This window comes from Siphateles boraxobius, unplaced genomic scaffold, assembly GCF_051911475.1.
Source record: "Siphateles boraxobius isolate OS27281-9 unplaced genomic scaffold, OSU_SipBor_1 104, whole genome shotgun sequence".
Taxonomy (NCBI): domain Eukaryota; kingdom Metazoa; phylum Chordata; class Actinopteri; order Cypriniformes; family Leuciscidae; genus Siphateles; species Siphateles boraxobius.
Window position 1 is genome coordinate 3748346 of NW_027508705.1, and position 16655 is coordinate 3765000.

The 16655-nt window shown below is 37.8% G+C and overlaps 2 protein-coding genes across 3 annotated transcripts in view; both read right to left on the reverse strand.

The window, feature by feature from the left end:
* Window positions 1-14503, reverse strand: part of LOC143754769 (exportin-5-like) — a 91522-nt gene extending 77019 nt beyond the window's left edge. For both annotated transcript variants that reach the window (XM_077247063.1, XM_077247062.1), the window contains exons 1-2: window positions 14327-14503; window positions 6250-6371 (exon numbers count right to left, since the gene is read on the reverse strand). In XM_077247063.1, coding sequence (XP_077103178.1) covers window positions 6250-6371; window positions 14327-14419 — 215 coding nt within the window. In that variant the 5' untranslated portion in view covers window positions 14420-14503. The remainder of the gene's footprint in view (window positions 1-6249; window positions 6372-14326) is intronic.
* Window positions 14504-15231: 728 nt separating this feature from the next.
* wdr11 (WD repeat domain 11) overlaps window positions 15232-16655 on the reverse strand; it is a gene marked incomplete at its 5' end in the record, with an annotated part of 82525 nt that continues 81101 nt past the window's right edge. Inside the window, one exon of the mRNA XM_077246389.1 lies at window positions 15232-16655. This exon is cut by the window's right edge and continues 521 nt beyond it.

Genomic DNA, 16655 nt, shown 5'->3' on the forward strand with positions numbered 1-16655 from the left:
AGATAGGAATTTTGGGTTTTCATGAGCTGTATGCCAAAATCATCAGTATTAAAACAATAAAAGACCTGAAATATTTCAGTTGGTGTGCAATGAATCTAAAATATATGAAAGTTTAATTTTTATCATTACATTATGGAAAATAATGAACTTTATCACAATATGCTAATTTTTTGAGAAGGACCTATGTATATATATATATATATATATATATATATATATATATATATATATATATACACACACACACATATATATATAGTGCTGCACGACTAATCGAATCGCAAACGCGATGTCAAGCCAATGCGATTATGACACAAAATGCTGCGATTTTATATGAAATAAACAAATTAGGGCTATTAACGCAGCATCTGTTATTTTTGTCATCCTTTGGCTAGTGTTACATGATCCCGCTCTTATTCGTACGAATGATTTTGAACCATTCATGCGCGACAAGACAAAAGAGAGCGCGCTGCTTGTGTGGACTCACAGAAAGACGCGCGCCAGTATCATGCGTGCGGACAAGACAGCACTCCAGAATACAGTTCTCTTTCGCGCTTGAACGAACAATAACATACACAATTATGCCAAAATGTCGTTTTGTCGAGTATCTTCGTAACATAAGAGCATTCTTATGATGGACGTAAAGAGTTGTGAGAGAGTGAGGCGCGTGTGAGATCCGCGTCTCTGTCAGCAGCAGTTGGTCTTAAAGGGACAGTACACAGTAGCCACTAATTATCTCTGTCAGTAAAGTTAATCAAAGAACAAAGGGAACAGAGAAAATTACTCAATGCTTTTGACTAAAGAACTTTAATAAGCTTTAATAAGGTCTATATATAATTAATAATTTATGCAGCACAGACTGTTTGATAACTTTATTTAATTTCTGTACATGTCCTACCTGTTAGACAGGAAGGGCACAGGTAAATATGACATTTATTATGGGTTTATGTGAGGATTGTTTGAAGTTCACTTAAATTAAAAGCCGTTATATTTTTTGAAGCCTAATTTTTTTGTTTTTAATTGATAGCGTTCAATTGTAATGACGGAATCACTGTAATGTTGGACGGCTATAATTAATGTTTAAAATGGGAAGGAGGGTCATTTTTATCCAGACATCAGTGGCTTATTGATCATTATAGGTGTTATCAATCATTTAGTTGTTGTTGCTAGTTTGAGTTGAGAAATAAACATTTCAGAATTATCACCAATCTGTGCATTTTGCTTTAGAACCAAGCAAGTTGACTCATGAAACCATTTATTATATCGTAATCACAATATTGACCTCAATGATCGCAATATGACATTTTCCCCAAATTGTGCAGCCCTAATAAATAAATAAATAAATAAATAAATATATATATATATATATATATTATGGATTGTTTTTGTGAGCCCAGGGGTCGTGGGTTTCAGTTGCAGCCAGTTACTTATGGTGCGGCGTTTTACATTGCGTCCCCACCGTGTATAGCTAATCAATACGAACTGACAGTTCTCGAAAGGGAACGTACTCGGTTACTATCGTAACCTCGGTTCCCTGAGAGAAGGGAACGAGTATTGCGTAGCCTGCCGCACTGTAGTAACATGGCAAGTTGTCGCTTCAGTCGATTTAAACCTGCTATATGGGCGAATTTGGGTTCCCTTTATAGGCTCACTCATTGGCTGTGCTGCGGCAACTGCACATTCAATGGTGAAGGCGCCTTCTCCATTGGATGTGCAGTTGCCGCACCACACCCAATGAGTGAGCCAGTCTCTCACTGTGCTCGCTGTGCTGCTGCAATGCGTATTGCATAAAAGGGTTTCCCCCACGGCGTATGGCTGTGCTATACTCGTTCACTACTCTCAGGGAAACAAGGTTTCGATAGTAACCAAGTACGATTTTTTAATTAATCAACTAACATTTGTTTTTCTTGCAGGAACAACATTCATATGCTTTTGAAGTTGAAATGTATGTTTCCCCTTTAGTTGAAAACTTTGGTTGTGTGAGAGTAAAAATAACAAATATGGGAAATGAAACTAGACGGATGTCTAAACTTGAAGCCTTGTTATTAGTAATCAACAAAAACAGAATTTGCTCCTACCTAGGAACAGGAGAGTTTGTCTATCAAGAACCAATCAAATTGTGGGGAAATTATGTAATGAATCATGTAATTTTGCGATAACCCTATTCTATAAAAACGGTTGTATTCGTGTTTACTGGTGGGATTCTCAATGGAATTTGTCTGAGATCCTCCGGCTTTGCTGCTTCTTGGGAGAGATTCTCTGAGAACTGCTCGAGTACTCTCCCGGCCATGATTAGGGCATTTAAAGGACATTTGCTGAAGTCTGTCTGTATATTATTGCTGTGCAACAAGTAAGTTAGATAGAGAGCAAGTTATTTAGCGAAACACTAGAGACCTAACCACCAAGTGATAGTGTTCGATAGGGGACGAGACGTCGTTCGACTCTTTGTGAGACTCTTAGGCGGGGTTTAGATTGTTGTCAACCTGCGCGTTCAGAGGCAACTCAACTGAGTATAATATTATTTAGCGAAACACTAGAGACCTTACCACCAAGTGATAGTGTAGAGCGAGTTAAAAAACACTAGAGACCTTACCACCAAGTGATAGTGTAGAGCGAGTTAAGAAACACTAGAGACCTTCCCACCAAGTGATAGTGTAGAGCGAGTTAAGAAACACTAGAAACCTTCCCACCAAGTGATAGTGTAGAGCGAGTTAAGAAACACTAGAGACCTTACCACCAAGTGATAGTGTAGAGCGAGTTAAGAAACACTAGAGACCTTCCCACCAAGTGATAGTGTAGAGCGAGTTAAGAAAAACTAGAGACCTTCCCACCAAGTGATAGTGTAGAGCGAGTTAAGAAAAACTAGAGACCTTCCCACCAAGTGATAGTGTAGAGCGAGTTAAGAAACACTAGAGACCTTCCCACCAAGTGATAGTGTAGAGCGAGTTAAGAAAAACTAGAGACCTTCCCACCAAGTGATAGTGTAGAGCGAGTTAAGAAACACTAGAGACCTTCCCACCAAGTGATAGTGTAGAGCGAGTTAAGAAACACTAGAGACCTTCCCACCAAGTGATAGTGTAGAGCGAGTTAAGAAAAACTAGAGACCTTCCCACCAAGTGATAGTGTAGAGCGAGTTAAGAAACACTAGAGACCTTACCACCAAGTGATAGTGTAGAGCGAGTTAAGAAAAACTAGAGACCTTCCCACCAAGTGATAGTGTAGAGCGAGTTAAGAAACACTAGAGACCTTCCCACCAAGTGATAGTGTAGAGCGAGTTAAGAAACACTAGAGACCTTCCCACCAAGTGATAGTGTAGAGCGAGTTAAGAAACACTAGAGACCTTCCCACCAAGTGATAGTGTAGAGCGAGTTAAGAAACACTAGAGACCTTCACACCAAGTGATAGTGTAGAGCGAGTTAAGAAACACTAGAGACCTTACAACCAAGTGATAGTGTTCGATAGGTTCAGGTGTCAAGGACACTAAGTTCAACCTAAATCAGGTTTAGGGAAAAAAAATCTACCACACAGTCAAAAACACGGTTTGCAATCGCTGGTGTTTCTGACGTCACAAATTACCTTGTAACCAATCAGATCAACATATGATCGTCAAGACACGTAAATACTCCAGCGCCAGTACCTGGTTGACCTCTCAGGTGGCAGTATTGCACTAATACTGTTAAGTATTAGCAAAACTAATAAGTTTAGAGTCTACTAAACTTGTTGGTGTCCTTCAAAAATCATTCTAATATGATGATATGTGATGCTCTTTTTTTTTTTTTAAGATTCTTTGATTAATAAAAAGTTAAAAAGAACATCATGTAATAATATTTCACAATATTAGGCTACTGTTTTTTCTGTATTTTTGATAAAATAAATGCAGGCTAGATGAGCATAAGACTTCTTGCAAAAACAAAAAATACCCCCACAATATCATTCAATTACCAAAGAGCCTTAGAGATCTTCTATAAAAAGCCCAGAAAAATTAAGTGCTCACAGATTGGGTGTGCCCTTTCCCATTAAGATAAAAATTTCAATAAATTGTAAATAATCTTTTTCTGGGTTGTGCCGTTTCATTTTTCCCCTAAACAATTTCTACCAAGCTGAAAATGAACATAAAAGAAAAACATGAATAATCCTGTCTAAAATTATAAAATGAAGGTTTCTGTTTGTGTCTGCAGTTCAAGGTACGTGCTGCAATAATCATGCCTTGAATCAGTTGATGTTATGTCATATTTGTTTTTCTCAAAATGTCCATTTCTATCCACAAAACTTGCCAGAAGTCATGGTTTAAGGGGGTTATTAAAAAAAAAAAAATCTTCCAGAGTGCATGCCCCCGGACCCCACCACGCGCGGCTTCGTAACAACCTTGGGCACGTAACAGCACCGCTGCTGGAAACATTTCTAGGGGAAACACTGAAGGGTGATTATTAAGTACCTCGTTTTCTTTACTCGTCTTATTTTTGTATGTAGTATTTGCACGTGATTTTGTTTTTTCAAATCTGCATGATTTATTGGTGTCGGTGCAACGATAGGTTTAAGAGCTTAAAATATGGGTAATGTTACGCAAGTTAACGGGTTAAAGTATCAGTGTAGATGACGTTAATATTAATTCATCATACTGTTGTATTTGACAGTATTTTCTCTCTTTTTATTTCATAGGGAGCTTCAAAGAAGCCAGACAAAGCCAGAGACAGAGTCTCAGGTCAGCTGACGAGTCTGTGGAAAGGAATTTTTTTTGCCATAGATTGAGAAGGCAAGAAGTAAAAATGCATGTGCCTTGTGTTTATCAGTATTCCTTATGTTTGTTGGGTAAAAAAGAAAAACTAAATAAAGTAAAAATTAACTGACATAACTTTACCCCCAAGGTCTCTATAGATATCGCAATATATCGATATTGTGAATTCTTTTGGCCACAATAACCGTGGTGTGAAAAATCTAACATCGTGACAGCCCTAGTATAGTTACATTCAAGCTTTTTTATGGCATGAAGAATTTTCTTTCAAGGAAAAATTTTTAAATACGTAATTTTGGTGATGATTGACTACAGGGGGACTCTAAATACTTGGTATAGTGGCAATCGCCTCTTCATCCCCACATTTTACAAGCCTCTGCCTTCTTACTGTAGGCTGAGAAGTCGTCAAATGTTAATTTCATTACCCTAATTAAGAAATGTAACCAGTTGAATTTAATTAAGGGAACATTTAATTATGTGAAAAGAGTATTAGACTGCTGCACATTTAAATAGACACTGAATGATATTTATTTAATATGTCAAATGTTTGTAAAGTCATGTATCCTACACCCATGAACCTTTAATGCTTAAAGCTTTACCTAATTGAATTACTGTATGTTTTTTTTGTACTTTGTTTTTTTTTTTGCCATTGGGATGCCATGAAAATTAATACTAGTTCAATAACTTACCATTCTGCCAGTTTACACCTCTGATATTATAACAGCGATTAAGAATTAAACTTAAGTATGCAGACACTTGAAGTATGCAGACGTCTTTTTGTCGGGTGCTGTTGCCATGGTGAATCGTAATTATCAGAGCTCCATTGATCATGGCTTTTCATGCAAGCGCCTAACTCAGTGTCAACCTACTCTGGAAACTAAAACTACTAAATTCAGTTGTTCTGAAACAGAAAACTCAGAGTTTCCCATCTCAGGACAAATCAACCCAGAGTTCAAGTTTTAACTCCGAGTTGGTTGAACCTCCATATTGAAACAGACCCCAGTTGTAAACAGGGCCTTCAGTGCACAGCATCTCAAATGTGGGTTTGTTTCTTCTGAAATGCCTGAGCAAAAGTCTGTCATCAGAATGATTTGGTCTAATTCCCTCCCAGAAGTACCTCACACGATTGCATTCCCAAATACCAGCATCCGAACCCAAGAGAACATGACAGTGTTTATTGCATTTCATCTGCGTGCTCTGAGGCTCAAGTTATTTATGATGTACAAAAAAAGAGCCACAGTGGCTTCACCGGTTGCAAAAACGTCAAATTTTATTACAGATATTCTGCGCAAATTCCCAGGAAGTGACGTTTTTAGTCTCTTGAACCCATGGGGTGGAAACAGTGCTTTATTCGCAAATGCTTTACGCGCCATTTACATTTTGCACACAAGTTAAATTATCAACTTTGGATGGAAACATACAGTACAGCTACTGATGTGTAGACACACACACACACACACACACACACACACACACACACACACACACACACACACGAAGGTGTTTTAGACACTTACTTGACTACATGCTCCAGTATCTGCAGCCCAAAGTGTCTGACCACTGCCGTCTGTGATTTATCCGCTAACTGAAGACCACATAGAATGCAGAAGGGACTTTTCGCTTTGAAATCTTCAATAAACTATAACAACAAAGTAACCCATAAAACATTTAACAACTTAACATCTAGTAGGGCTGCAACACAAAATGCATGGATCAGTATATGACTGTTTGATACAGCAGAGAACAGAAAATCTCCCTTAAATGATTTGTTTTATAAACAAAATTCTTAGCACAGTCATATGCAATCAAAGGGTTAGTTCACCCAAAAAGGAAAATTCATCAAGTCATTATTTATTCACCCTCATGTCGTTCCAAACCCGCAAGACTTTCGTTTATCTTAAAAACAGAAATAAAGATTTCTGTCCCTTTACTGGCAGCTAGCAACTACCACTTAATAATTAAAGCCTAAATTAAATCGGTTAATCATATAAAGTGATCGAGTCTCTTCAGAAGATTTGGACTAAACCGCTCAATTCATATGGATTAGTTCTTCGATCTCTTTACGAACCTTTTGAAGCGTCAAAGTTGTAGTTGCATAACTGTCAATGGAGGGACAGAAATCTCTCAGATATCACCAAAAAGATCTTCATTTGTGTTCTGAAGATGAACGAAAGTTTTATGGGTTTGGAACGACATGAGGGTGAGTAAACGACAATTTTTTGGGTGAACTATCCCTTTAACTATAATATTTCAATATATGGATAATATGAATAGGCTATAACTTTATTTAATAATACAATTTTAATTTAAATAAGTTTAAGTCATCCTGCGACCCCCTTGTAAGTTTGCTGAGGCCCCCCATTGGGCCCCAATCCCCTGGTTGAGAACCACTGGTCTAGTTCGATATGTTTATTTTATTTTTGTATATTTTTTTTTACATTTTGGTCTTGTAATTGTAATTTGGTCTTATAATAAATTCATATAAATAATATTCATGTATGTGTATCCGTTCGGCAGCATCCGTTGAGTAAATATTTTATAATGTGCATACAATATTTTATGTATGTGAGATTCTCATTGACACAATGTTGCCCAGTGCAACCTTCTTTATGCTTCCGGACTGATATCGCTAAGGTTAGTATTATAAAGCAACACATAAGAACATAAACAAACAAAATAAGATTATGATTTGATCATTTGAATAAACATGAATTAAATGAAAATGGGGGTTTCCAAAACGGTGTTTTTCTAATGTGACCTCCATAATATGGATGTACGCATCAACACATATTTAAAGCTGCAAGAAGCGATGAAAGGGCCCTCGCACCAGCGTAGCGCCACTCGTGGTTTTAGGAAAACAGAGCATGTTGGGCAATATACGTTTAAGTAGGTAAATATAGGAGGACTATGTCAAAGTCATTTGTATTTGCCACACTTCCTGCAGCCAGCTGGTGGCGCTATGACTTTTGCTAACTTTTAGCATGTAGATGTGTTCAGGCCAGGACTCTCATCAAACATTTTAAGTTTGGGGCAGATTGGATATTGCATGTTTATGTAGGCGAACAACAATTTCCTGTTTCATGGCATTTAATAACCTGCATTAACACTTGTTTTTAGCATGTTTAGCACTCGCTGTCAATTTTTAATATGTTGCTAAGAGTGAATCACACGTGTTAAACGTGTCACTTCCGCTATGACTAACTGAATATGGACATTTAGATTCAGTGTTCAGGGCAGGACTCTTATCAAACATGTTAAGTTTGGAGAAGATGGGCATTGCATTCCTGAGTAACAGCAACTTCCTGTTTATGGCATTAATAGCATGCTTTAGCACTTAGCTATGTGTTCCTAGCATGTCTTAACAGGTTTCTAACATGTTACATGTTAAGTTTGGGACAGACTGAGTATTGCATTCCTGAGTTACAGCAACTTCCTTTTTCATGGCATTAAGAGCATGCTTTAGCACTTAGCTAAGTGTTACTAGCATGCTTTACCATGTTCCATGTTAAGTTTGGGAATTGAACACTGTATGCTTGAGTTACAACAACTTCCTGTTTCATGGCATTAATAGCATGCTTTAACACTCAGCTAAATGTTGCTAGCATGTTTTAACATGTTTCTAGCCTAATTAACACTTGTTGGCACTTTTTAATGTTGCTAGGAGTGCATCACAGTGTTAAAAATGTCACTTCCCAGTTCCTGTTGCCAGCAGGTGGCGCTATGACTATAACTGAATATGGGCATTCAGTGTTCAGGGCAGGACTCTTATCAAACATGTTACTGTAAGTTTGGGGCAGAATAGACATTGTTTGCCTGAGTTACAGCAACTTCCTGTTTCATGGCGAAACATACAAATTTCGTCCCTTTGACGAAAACTCAAGATCTTTGCAATTTAGCATCGCAAAAGCCTCATGATCAAACTCACTAAATATGAAGATAATCCGATTAAAATTCTAAGAGGATTTTGTTAAAGTTTTTTTATTGCATTAAAAAGAATATTACATACACTTACAGATGATCACAATGTATTCAATTGAGATTGAATTCCATAAAATTTGATTCATAATAGCATCAAGGAAACAACAAAAAGATTAGAAAAACTAAAACTAAAAAGATATAAAGGGGATAATGTACAGGGAATTACCAAGAGACAGGTATTAAAAAAAAAAAATGTATATATACATATCTGTTTTGCTATTCCATTTCTTGCATCTTTCAGGGCCTCAATATAATACAGAAGTTCAGTTTTAAATAAGTAGTAATAAATGAAAGAGTACATGATCACATTGATCATGATCAAAACACAGGTGAGGAAAAAGCAAAACTGTGTTGTTTTGAAAAACATCTGTGTTTTGATTATTGTTCTGAATCCAATCTGGATGCAGTCTTTGACAAAAACGTGATTTTAGTAGTGACATTAAAAAAATTCAGCTTTTTTTAGTTTTTGTATGAAACTTAGGGTAAGTGTACCAATAAAGCCCACCAAAATCTAAGTCTAGGTTTTTTCATAGATATTGACATGGTATATAAGAAAAATAATTTGTTAAAATTCAAGAATTAGCTCTCATTTGAAAATGTATTAATTAGTTGATGTACATTTTAGAATATAAAATTAAGATATTTTAGGAATAAACTCAGGAAGTCTGGCATGGGCTTAATATATGGCACCATTTAAGCCTGCATGTGTCAAAATAAGCCCACATCATCATAATATAAAATCAAAATGTAAAAATGTATTGATTTTAAAGAAGTAAAACATCAATATTTTATTCAGTGACAGGGAAGTATTAAAAAAAAATCCTTATGCTAATGTTTGATTAGAGCCCTGGGTGGGATGGGCTGGTGTTAGTGGCCGGTGGTCTCGAGCCTTAAGTCGGCTTGACTGGAGTTGTAGCTTGAGTCGAGCTGGAAGTTTGACCGGGTGTATCTCGGGAGCCAAGCCGAGTTAAGGGCAAGGCTCCATACTATGGGGTTTCGGGGGGGATCCTAGTGGGCCACGAGTTTTGCCCGGTCAAAACTGGACAGGAAGTGGCGGTATCTCAGAGCCGAGCGTTGCCAGGGGCTCAGGACTGAGAGGAATGTAGGGTCCCTCTGGGACCTCTCCATGCCAGGAATCTCAAGCCTTAACTCGGCTTGGCTCCCGAATAATGCCCGGTTATACATAAGGGGCTTTAGGACAAAACGGGCTCTGTCTCATTTGAATGAATGTGTGTAATTTGTAGGCCTATCTGAATATAAAAATGAATGACATTTATATAGCGCTTTTCTCACCACTCAAAGCACTTTACATAGAAGGGGGAATCTCCTCAATCACCACCAATGTGCAGCATTGCACACACACACACACACACACACACACACACACACACACACACACACAAACTTACTGTGATGAAGCCAATTAGTATATATATGGGGATGATTAGGAGGCCATGATGGACAGAGGCCACTGGGCAAATTTAGCTAGGAATGGTTACACCCCTACTCTTTCAAAAGACATGGGGTTTTTTTGTGACCACAGAGAGTCAGGACTTCGGTTTAACGTCTCATCCGAAAGACGGTGCTCTTTGACAGTATAGTGTCCCCGTCACTATACTGGGGCTTTAGGACCCACACAGACCACAGGGTGAGCGCCCCCTGCTGGCCTCACAAACACCTCTTCCAGCAGAAACCTGTTTTTCCCAGGTTCTCCCATCCAGGTACTGATCAGGCTCAACCCTGCTTAGCTTCAGTGGGCAACCAGTCTTGGGCTACAGGGCATATATGGCCTGCTGGCCATATAGTTGTAAATTAAGGTAAGGTTAAAAGTTTAGTAAGGTAAAAGCACACAAATAAATGTTATCATTAAACACTTTCAGAAAATGTATCAAAGTGTGCAACTAGAGGGATTCCTCATTGAAACACATAAGGTAGGCTTAAATGGTTCCACAGTGAGTAATGGTGAAAAAAGACAATGTTTTCCTTTAAAAATGCAAGATATGTTTACAAATACATGCATGGAGCTTAAATATACTGTGGACTAACTAGTAATTTTCATTATGCCCACATTGAGAAATGTTAAGTTTTATTATAGCTTCATGCATTTGTTTTAATCAACACTTGAATGTGGGTAGGGTAAGTGTACCCATTACGCCCATGTACCCTTTAAGCCCACTTTCAACTCTGAAGTCAAATTAAAAGAAGAGAAAATAATATTTTATGCTGCTCGATATTTTAACCAATCCAGTGATTTGTTATTTCCCTGGCATTTTTTATTGCATACCAATCACATTTGGCAATGTTGAGTTAGCCCCACCCATGTGCATGTTGTCTGAGGGAACCTCACACAAAGTCACCCCAAAACTTTGGTGTTTCGGGACCCTGTAGAAATCAACACATTTCTGCAATTTTCAGCCATTTCTTTGGTAACTACATTGGTAATGTCAAATAAGAGATGAATGTGTTGTTTTTTTGTGTATGAACAAATAGTCCTTTATCAATTTATATAATTTTCCTTTAAATGGAAAGATGAGGTTTATTAGCTTGCGTTCAAAGCAAATCTCTAGGTCAAACCATTAGCCTTACAGAAAGGCTAGACTGCCAAAGAATTAAGCATGTGAACTGCAAACAATAAATGTTTTGGGATTCATTTTACACTCATTTACAAATAAATACATCATAAATTGCTTTGTAGAGAAGATTATTTTCATAAATTAACTTTTTTTAAAGATGGGCTTAAATGGTACAGTGCCACAAAACGCATGCAAAATATAGCCAACACAAGCTAACCTTGAATGAAAAAACTGTTTTTTGTTTGTTTGTTTAAAAGCAGAGGGTCTGTTCTTTCTTTGACATATTGCATGTTCAGATATATTCATACAACAAAATAATTCTGATGATGATTATTCAATTAATCATCAAATTTTGCTCCAAACTCTTATGCTGAGTTCACACTGAACGATTTTAGGCCCGATTTTCGTTCGCCAACAGGTTTTGGGAGATGCCCGACAAATGCCCGAAAATATAGGCAAATCGGTGCTCGTTCACGCGAGTGACAATCACACAATGTGAATCATCAATGACACGATCTGAGAGAATCGCTGGCGATTCAAAATCCTGCTGTGTGAATGTGTTCTGACTGAAAACTACATGGGCGATGACCAACAGCCAATGAGAGAGCATATAGGACAGCGGGATGTTCGTGGAGGAGTTATACACCAGAATATCAGTATTTTCAGATATATATACAATTATACCACACAGAAACTAAACACAAACATTTGCTTGACCAGCAGCACATGCAAAATTATTGATTTACCCCCAACTCTCTTCGCAGAACACAATCCTTGCTCGTCTCCCCAACCAATTTCAGTCTCGCGTGAGAACTCCAGTCTCACGCACGCGTGATCTTCAGATATTTCCTTATCACTTCTCGCATATGTGTTTGGTTGTAGTTTAGCGACAGACGGAAGTTGTCGGAAATTCTTTATTTGGTTAATTCATACAGTGTAATGGTGTGTTCAAATCCCGTACTTAGGGAAGTTCATACTTACGAGGTGGGAAGTCACTTTCGTTTGAGGCCCCATCCACACTACTGCGTTTTAGTTTAGAAACGGAGAATTAAAACTAATACGATCTCCGTCCACACCAGCGTTTCAGCTGCGTATTGGAATTGATCTCAGTCCACATTAAAATGACTGAAAATGCGGATCACGTAACCATTCACCTACACTGGGCATGCGCATGCCAGTGTAAACAGGAAACAGATTGACTATTCCTCAGATTTCACTGAGGTTGATAAGTGCCGTTCTGGACATTCGAAAGTTTTCGCACCATTCCTCAGGAACCACAACTTCATTGATAAAATTATGCCACCATGCGCTGGTTCTTACCGGGTTAACCCAAAACCGGCGCTCCATGTACGGTCGATACCGCCGCTGCACATGGGAACTGTCACAGATCGCTCGAATAATAGCTTGCCTCCGGCGCATGTAGGCTGTTATAACATTGTAAAATGCAGAATTTACTTGCAGTAACATAACTGGTAGTCCAGGCTGTTGTTGTTTTCTTCCGTTGTATGACACCCAAACAGAGAGCCGAGCGTGAGCCTCTGCGTCATCGTTTCTAAAGTCCTCTGTTTTGACCCGTCTTCACTAAAACACCCTCCGGAGATTCAAAATGCAAAACGGGGTCGGCAGCGTTTCTAAACTACGCTTTAGGTTTTAGGTCTTCGTTTTTGCCATCTTAGTCTGGACGGGAGGTGCAAACGTAGCAAAAGGTCTCCGATTCTAAACTAAAACGTAGTACTGTGGATGGGGCCTGAGTAAGATGCTGATGTACTTAATATTAATTAATTACACAAAAATACAGCAAGGTTCTTAAACTCTAGTTCTAGAAAATGAAGAACAAAGATTTGCATAAGGTGTGCTTGGCTTTTTATGTTTTTAGTTAATTTATGAAGCCACCGCAAACTGTATTGTTACATATTACATTGTTATTTTATAATGCCATCATATTCTGTGCAGGCAATTAACTTACTGTGCTGCAAATAGAAAAGCCTGACAATACCACAGCTAAATACCTTGAAGTATTGCGCAATGTCACTGACGCCCCCAACTCGTAAAGATCGTGATTACGACATTGTGGTGGCGTTCAACTCATAAACGGGAAGTTCGGGTCATTTTACTGACTCTCTTGTTCGATCTAGTTCATTGAAATGAACGAATCTTTTTTCGAGTCATTTCCTTTGGCTTTAAATGTTATACTTTTAACAGGCACATTCCCCGAACACATCCACCTACTTAATCTTGATCATATTCTGAATTAAGAAATCCTTATAATTCAGTCAAAAATTATTTACAGGGATCATAAATAATGAATTTACCTTCCGAGTCGTTCGTTCATTAATCACGTGACAGACGCAATGAACGGATCGTTCATGAACAACTCATCACGATTTACAAGTTGACTTGAACATACCATTAAACCCCCTATCGCCGATCCACCAGCAACTGAGTGTTACCCCAGAAAGTCACGGAGTGATAAAAGAATAGTGACCCAACTACTTTGAAAACCGTGCATTGTGAACTCGGCATTACTCTTAACGTTACACAATAAGAATCTTAAGCACATATAGCCGGATCTTCAATTTTGTGTGTTTAAATATTAGGCTATGTACTAAATGTAAATCCCAAAAATTCCAATCCCATATGTCTCTCCATTCGAACTTGTCATTGAAATCCAAAATGTTTTGCATTTAGGTCGTGATTATTTCTGTTTTGATTATTCGGCTGACTTCCCGTTGCGTTCAGGGCTTTGCTCCAATAGACTTTTTATAGTAGGTATTGGAACATTATGAATTTCGTAACTTGGGAGGGGCGCTTCGTTTAAATGTTGTAGGTGGCGGCCATTTTGACACACCTAATTCTGAAACCCACACATTTAATACATTTCGCCAATTCTGATGCATGTGCACAGTTTCATGAGTTTTCGAGCATGTTTATGCCATCAAAAATGCGATTCATTTTGGAGAATGATAATTATAAACCGAGCAACTCCAAGACGGAATTCCCAATAACCGTTTAATTGTACGTTATTTTATAGAGGATAAATCACCTTAAGGGCCTCCAGGCGGTATGTCAGACTGGATTCTGCCTCCATCGTCACATTCACAGCCTTTATAAGCTCATGGCACAAAGGTTCGGCCATGGCTTTAAGCACGTCCAGCGGCTGGGGTGTAAAACACCAGCACGCTTCACTCCTAGTTCATTAAAACAAACACACGTGGATCGCCTTAATCAAGATGGCGGAAGTTACGAGCCCTCTGGGGGATTGTAGTTTTTAATATTGACAAGCGTCACGTTAGTTTTTTCCGTCTCTGTTCCATTGAAGCGACATTCTTACAAAATAATATATATATATACCACAGTTAGTTTAAAATAGGCTAATATTCAACAATTGTATGGGCATAATTTACTGGTTTATACTCGTGAATGTTCGGATGTGTGTGACTGTTACTGTCTAAAAAAACTCCCACTTAGTTTTCAAACATGCCATATCGTTTGATTTTAATTTACAAAAAAAAAAAAAAAAATTGTTAGGCTACGTCACATTTGCAAAAACACGAGAAACTGTTTTATAAAAGACGCCATTCTACAAGTTTAGCCCGCGTTATTGTTTTATTGACGATGGTTTTTCTTGACCAGCAGGTGTCGGCAGTACGCTTTCAAACCGAATCATTTGGTTGTTGAAGCACTGTTTCTCTCCCATCACTACAGATAAGTAGCAGCAGGAAGCACAGAGCTGGAGTATTTGGAGATATTTGTTGGAGAAGTTTATCCTCAAAAACTAAGCAGTGTTTCATGGCTGACATAACACCAAAGCAAAAGTATAAATTCGCAGTCAGCCATATGATAATTCGTTTCATGAGTCTTTGTCTTCTTCCATATGAAATATGGCCAATTAATTAAAACCTAAATGTACGTTATTTTAATAAAAGTGTTTTAAAAATAGAGAACATGGACGGTACAGGCTGTATTTATTACTTTGCAAATATACATGCAGTAGGCCTCCATATAGTAAGCTCAAACACCTGGAACATTACTTACAAATGTTTAAATAGGAACATTTAAAGGATAAAGTCATGAATCATTACTCACAATCATAGCCTACCACAACAAGGCAGGGCATTCATAATGCAATCATAATTCAACAAATGAATTAGTCATTAAAAAAAGACTTTCATTTTTAAATCAAAGACAAGAGGGTGGCATCACAAAAATGAAGGGTTTCTAGTCACATCTCATTTCAACAGGACAATAATATCTAAATACAGCAACTCTCTGAAGATCTGAAGCCATGTGGAAACATCACACACACATTACATCACACTTAAACTGTCTACAGTAAATCACACAAACAACAGCATGAACAAGTGCAAACCAACTACAAAATTAAGTTAATGGCGGAGGCAAAAATGGGGCAAATTCACTATTTTACAAAATCAACCAATATACAACATATGCAACATTACTGAAGGAACAGCACTCATCTGAATTATATCATTTGAAGGAGTGGATGAATTATGAATTCGTTTTTCATTTTTGATTTAAATCTGAACCAAATAACCCTATACGTTATTCAGAGTGATGCTCATGAAGCCTTTAAAGCAGTGGTTCTCAACTCCAGTCCTCGGGACCCACTGCTCTGCACATTTTTTATGTCTCCTTAATTAACACACCTGATTCAGATCACCAGCTCGTTAGGAGAGACTCTGGGTGTCAGATAAGGGAGACATACAAAATGTGCAGAGCAGCGGGTCCCGAGAACTGGAGTTGAGAACCACTGCTTTAAAGAACACACACACACGCACACACACACGCACGCACGCACACACAATTTTACAGTGATTTATGCAGATTTACACACACAATTTGACAGTGATTTATGCAGATTTAAATCCTGGATTGCAACACTGATTTTTATATATTATGTTTAATAATTACACTGTCAGAAAAAAAGTGTAAAATTGTATCTTTAGGTGAACTGCAGCTTGTCCCTGGACCAGACCCTCTCCAGGGGACTTGATCTCTGAAGCTTATTTACCCCCTGAAAGGTGCATTTTAATACCTCAGAGTAGTTATATATAAAATGCACATTTTCAGGGGGTAAGTAAGCTTCAGAGATCAAGTCCCTCAAAGAGGCTTTTCTCCAGTGAAAAGCTGCTGTAGTAATGTCTATTATTTAATATAACAATAAATAATCTTTTGAAAAATATAATAGCTCGGTACTTTTCTTTGGATTTTGTCGTAAAACTGAAAATTTTTCATGAGATTCAACTAGCTATTTTCTATATTCTGTCTTTAAATGGTTTCCTAATCTAAAATTATAAGCATATTTAGTGTCCAACACATAATAATCCATTTTAAAGGTTCTTAAAATGTGT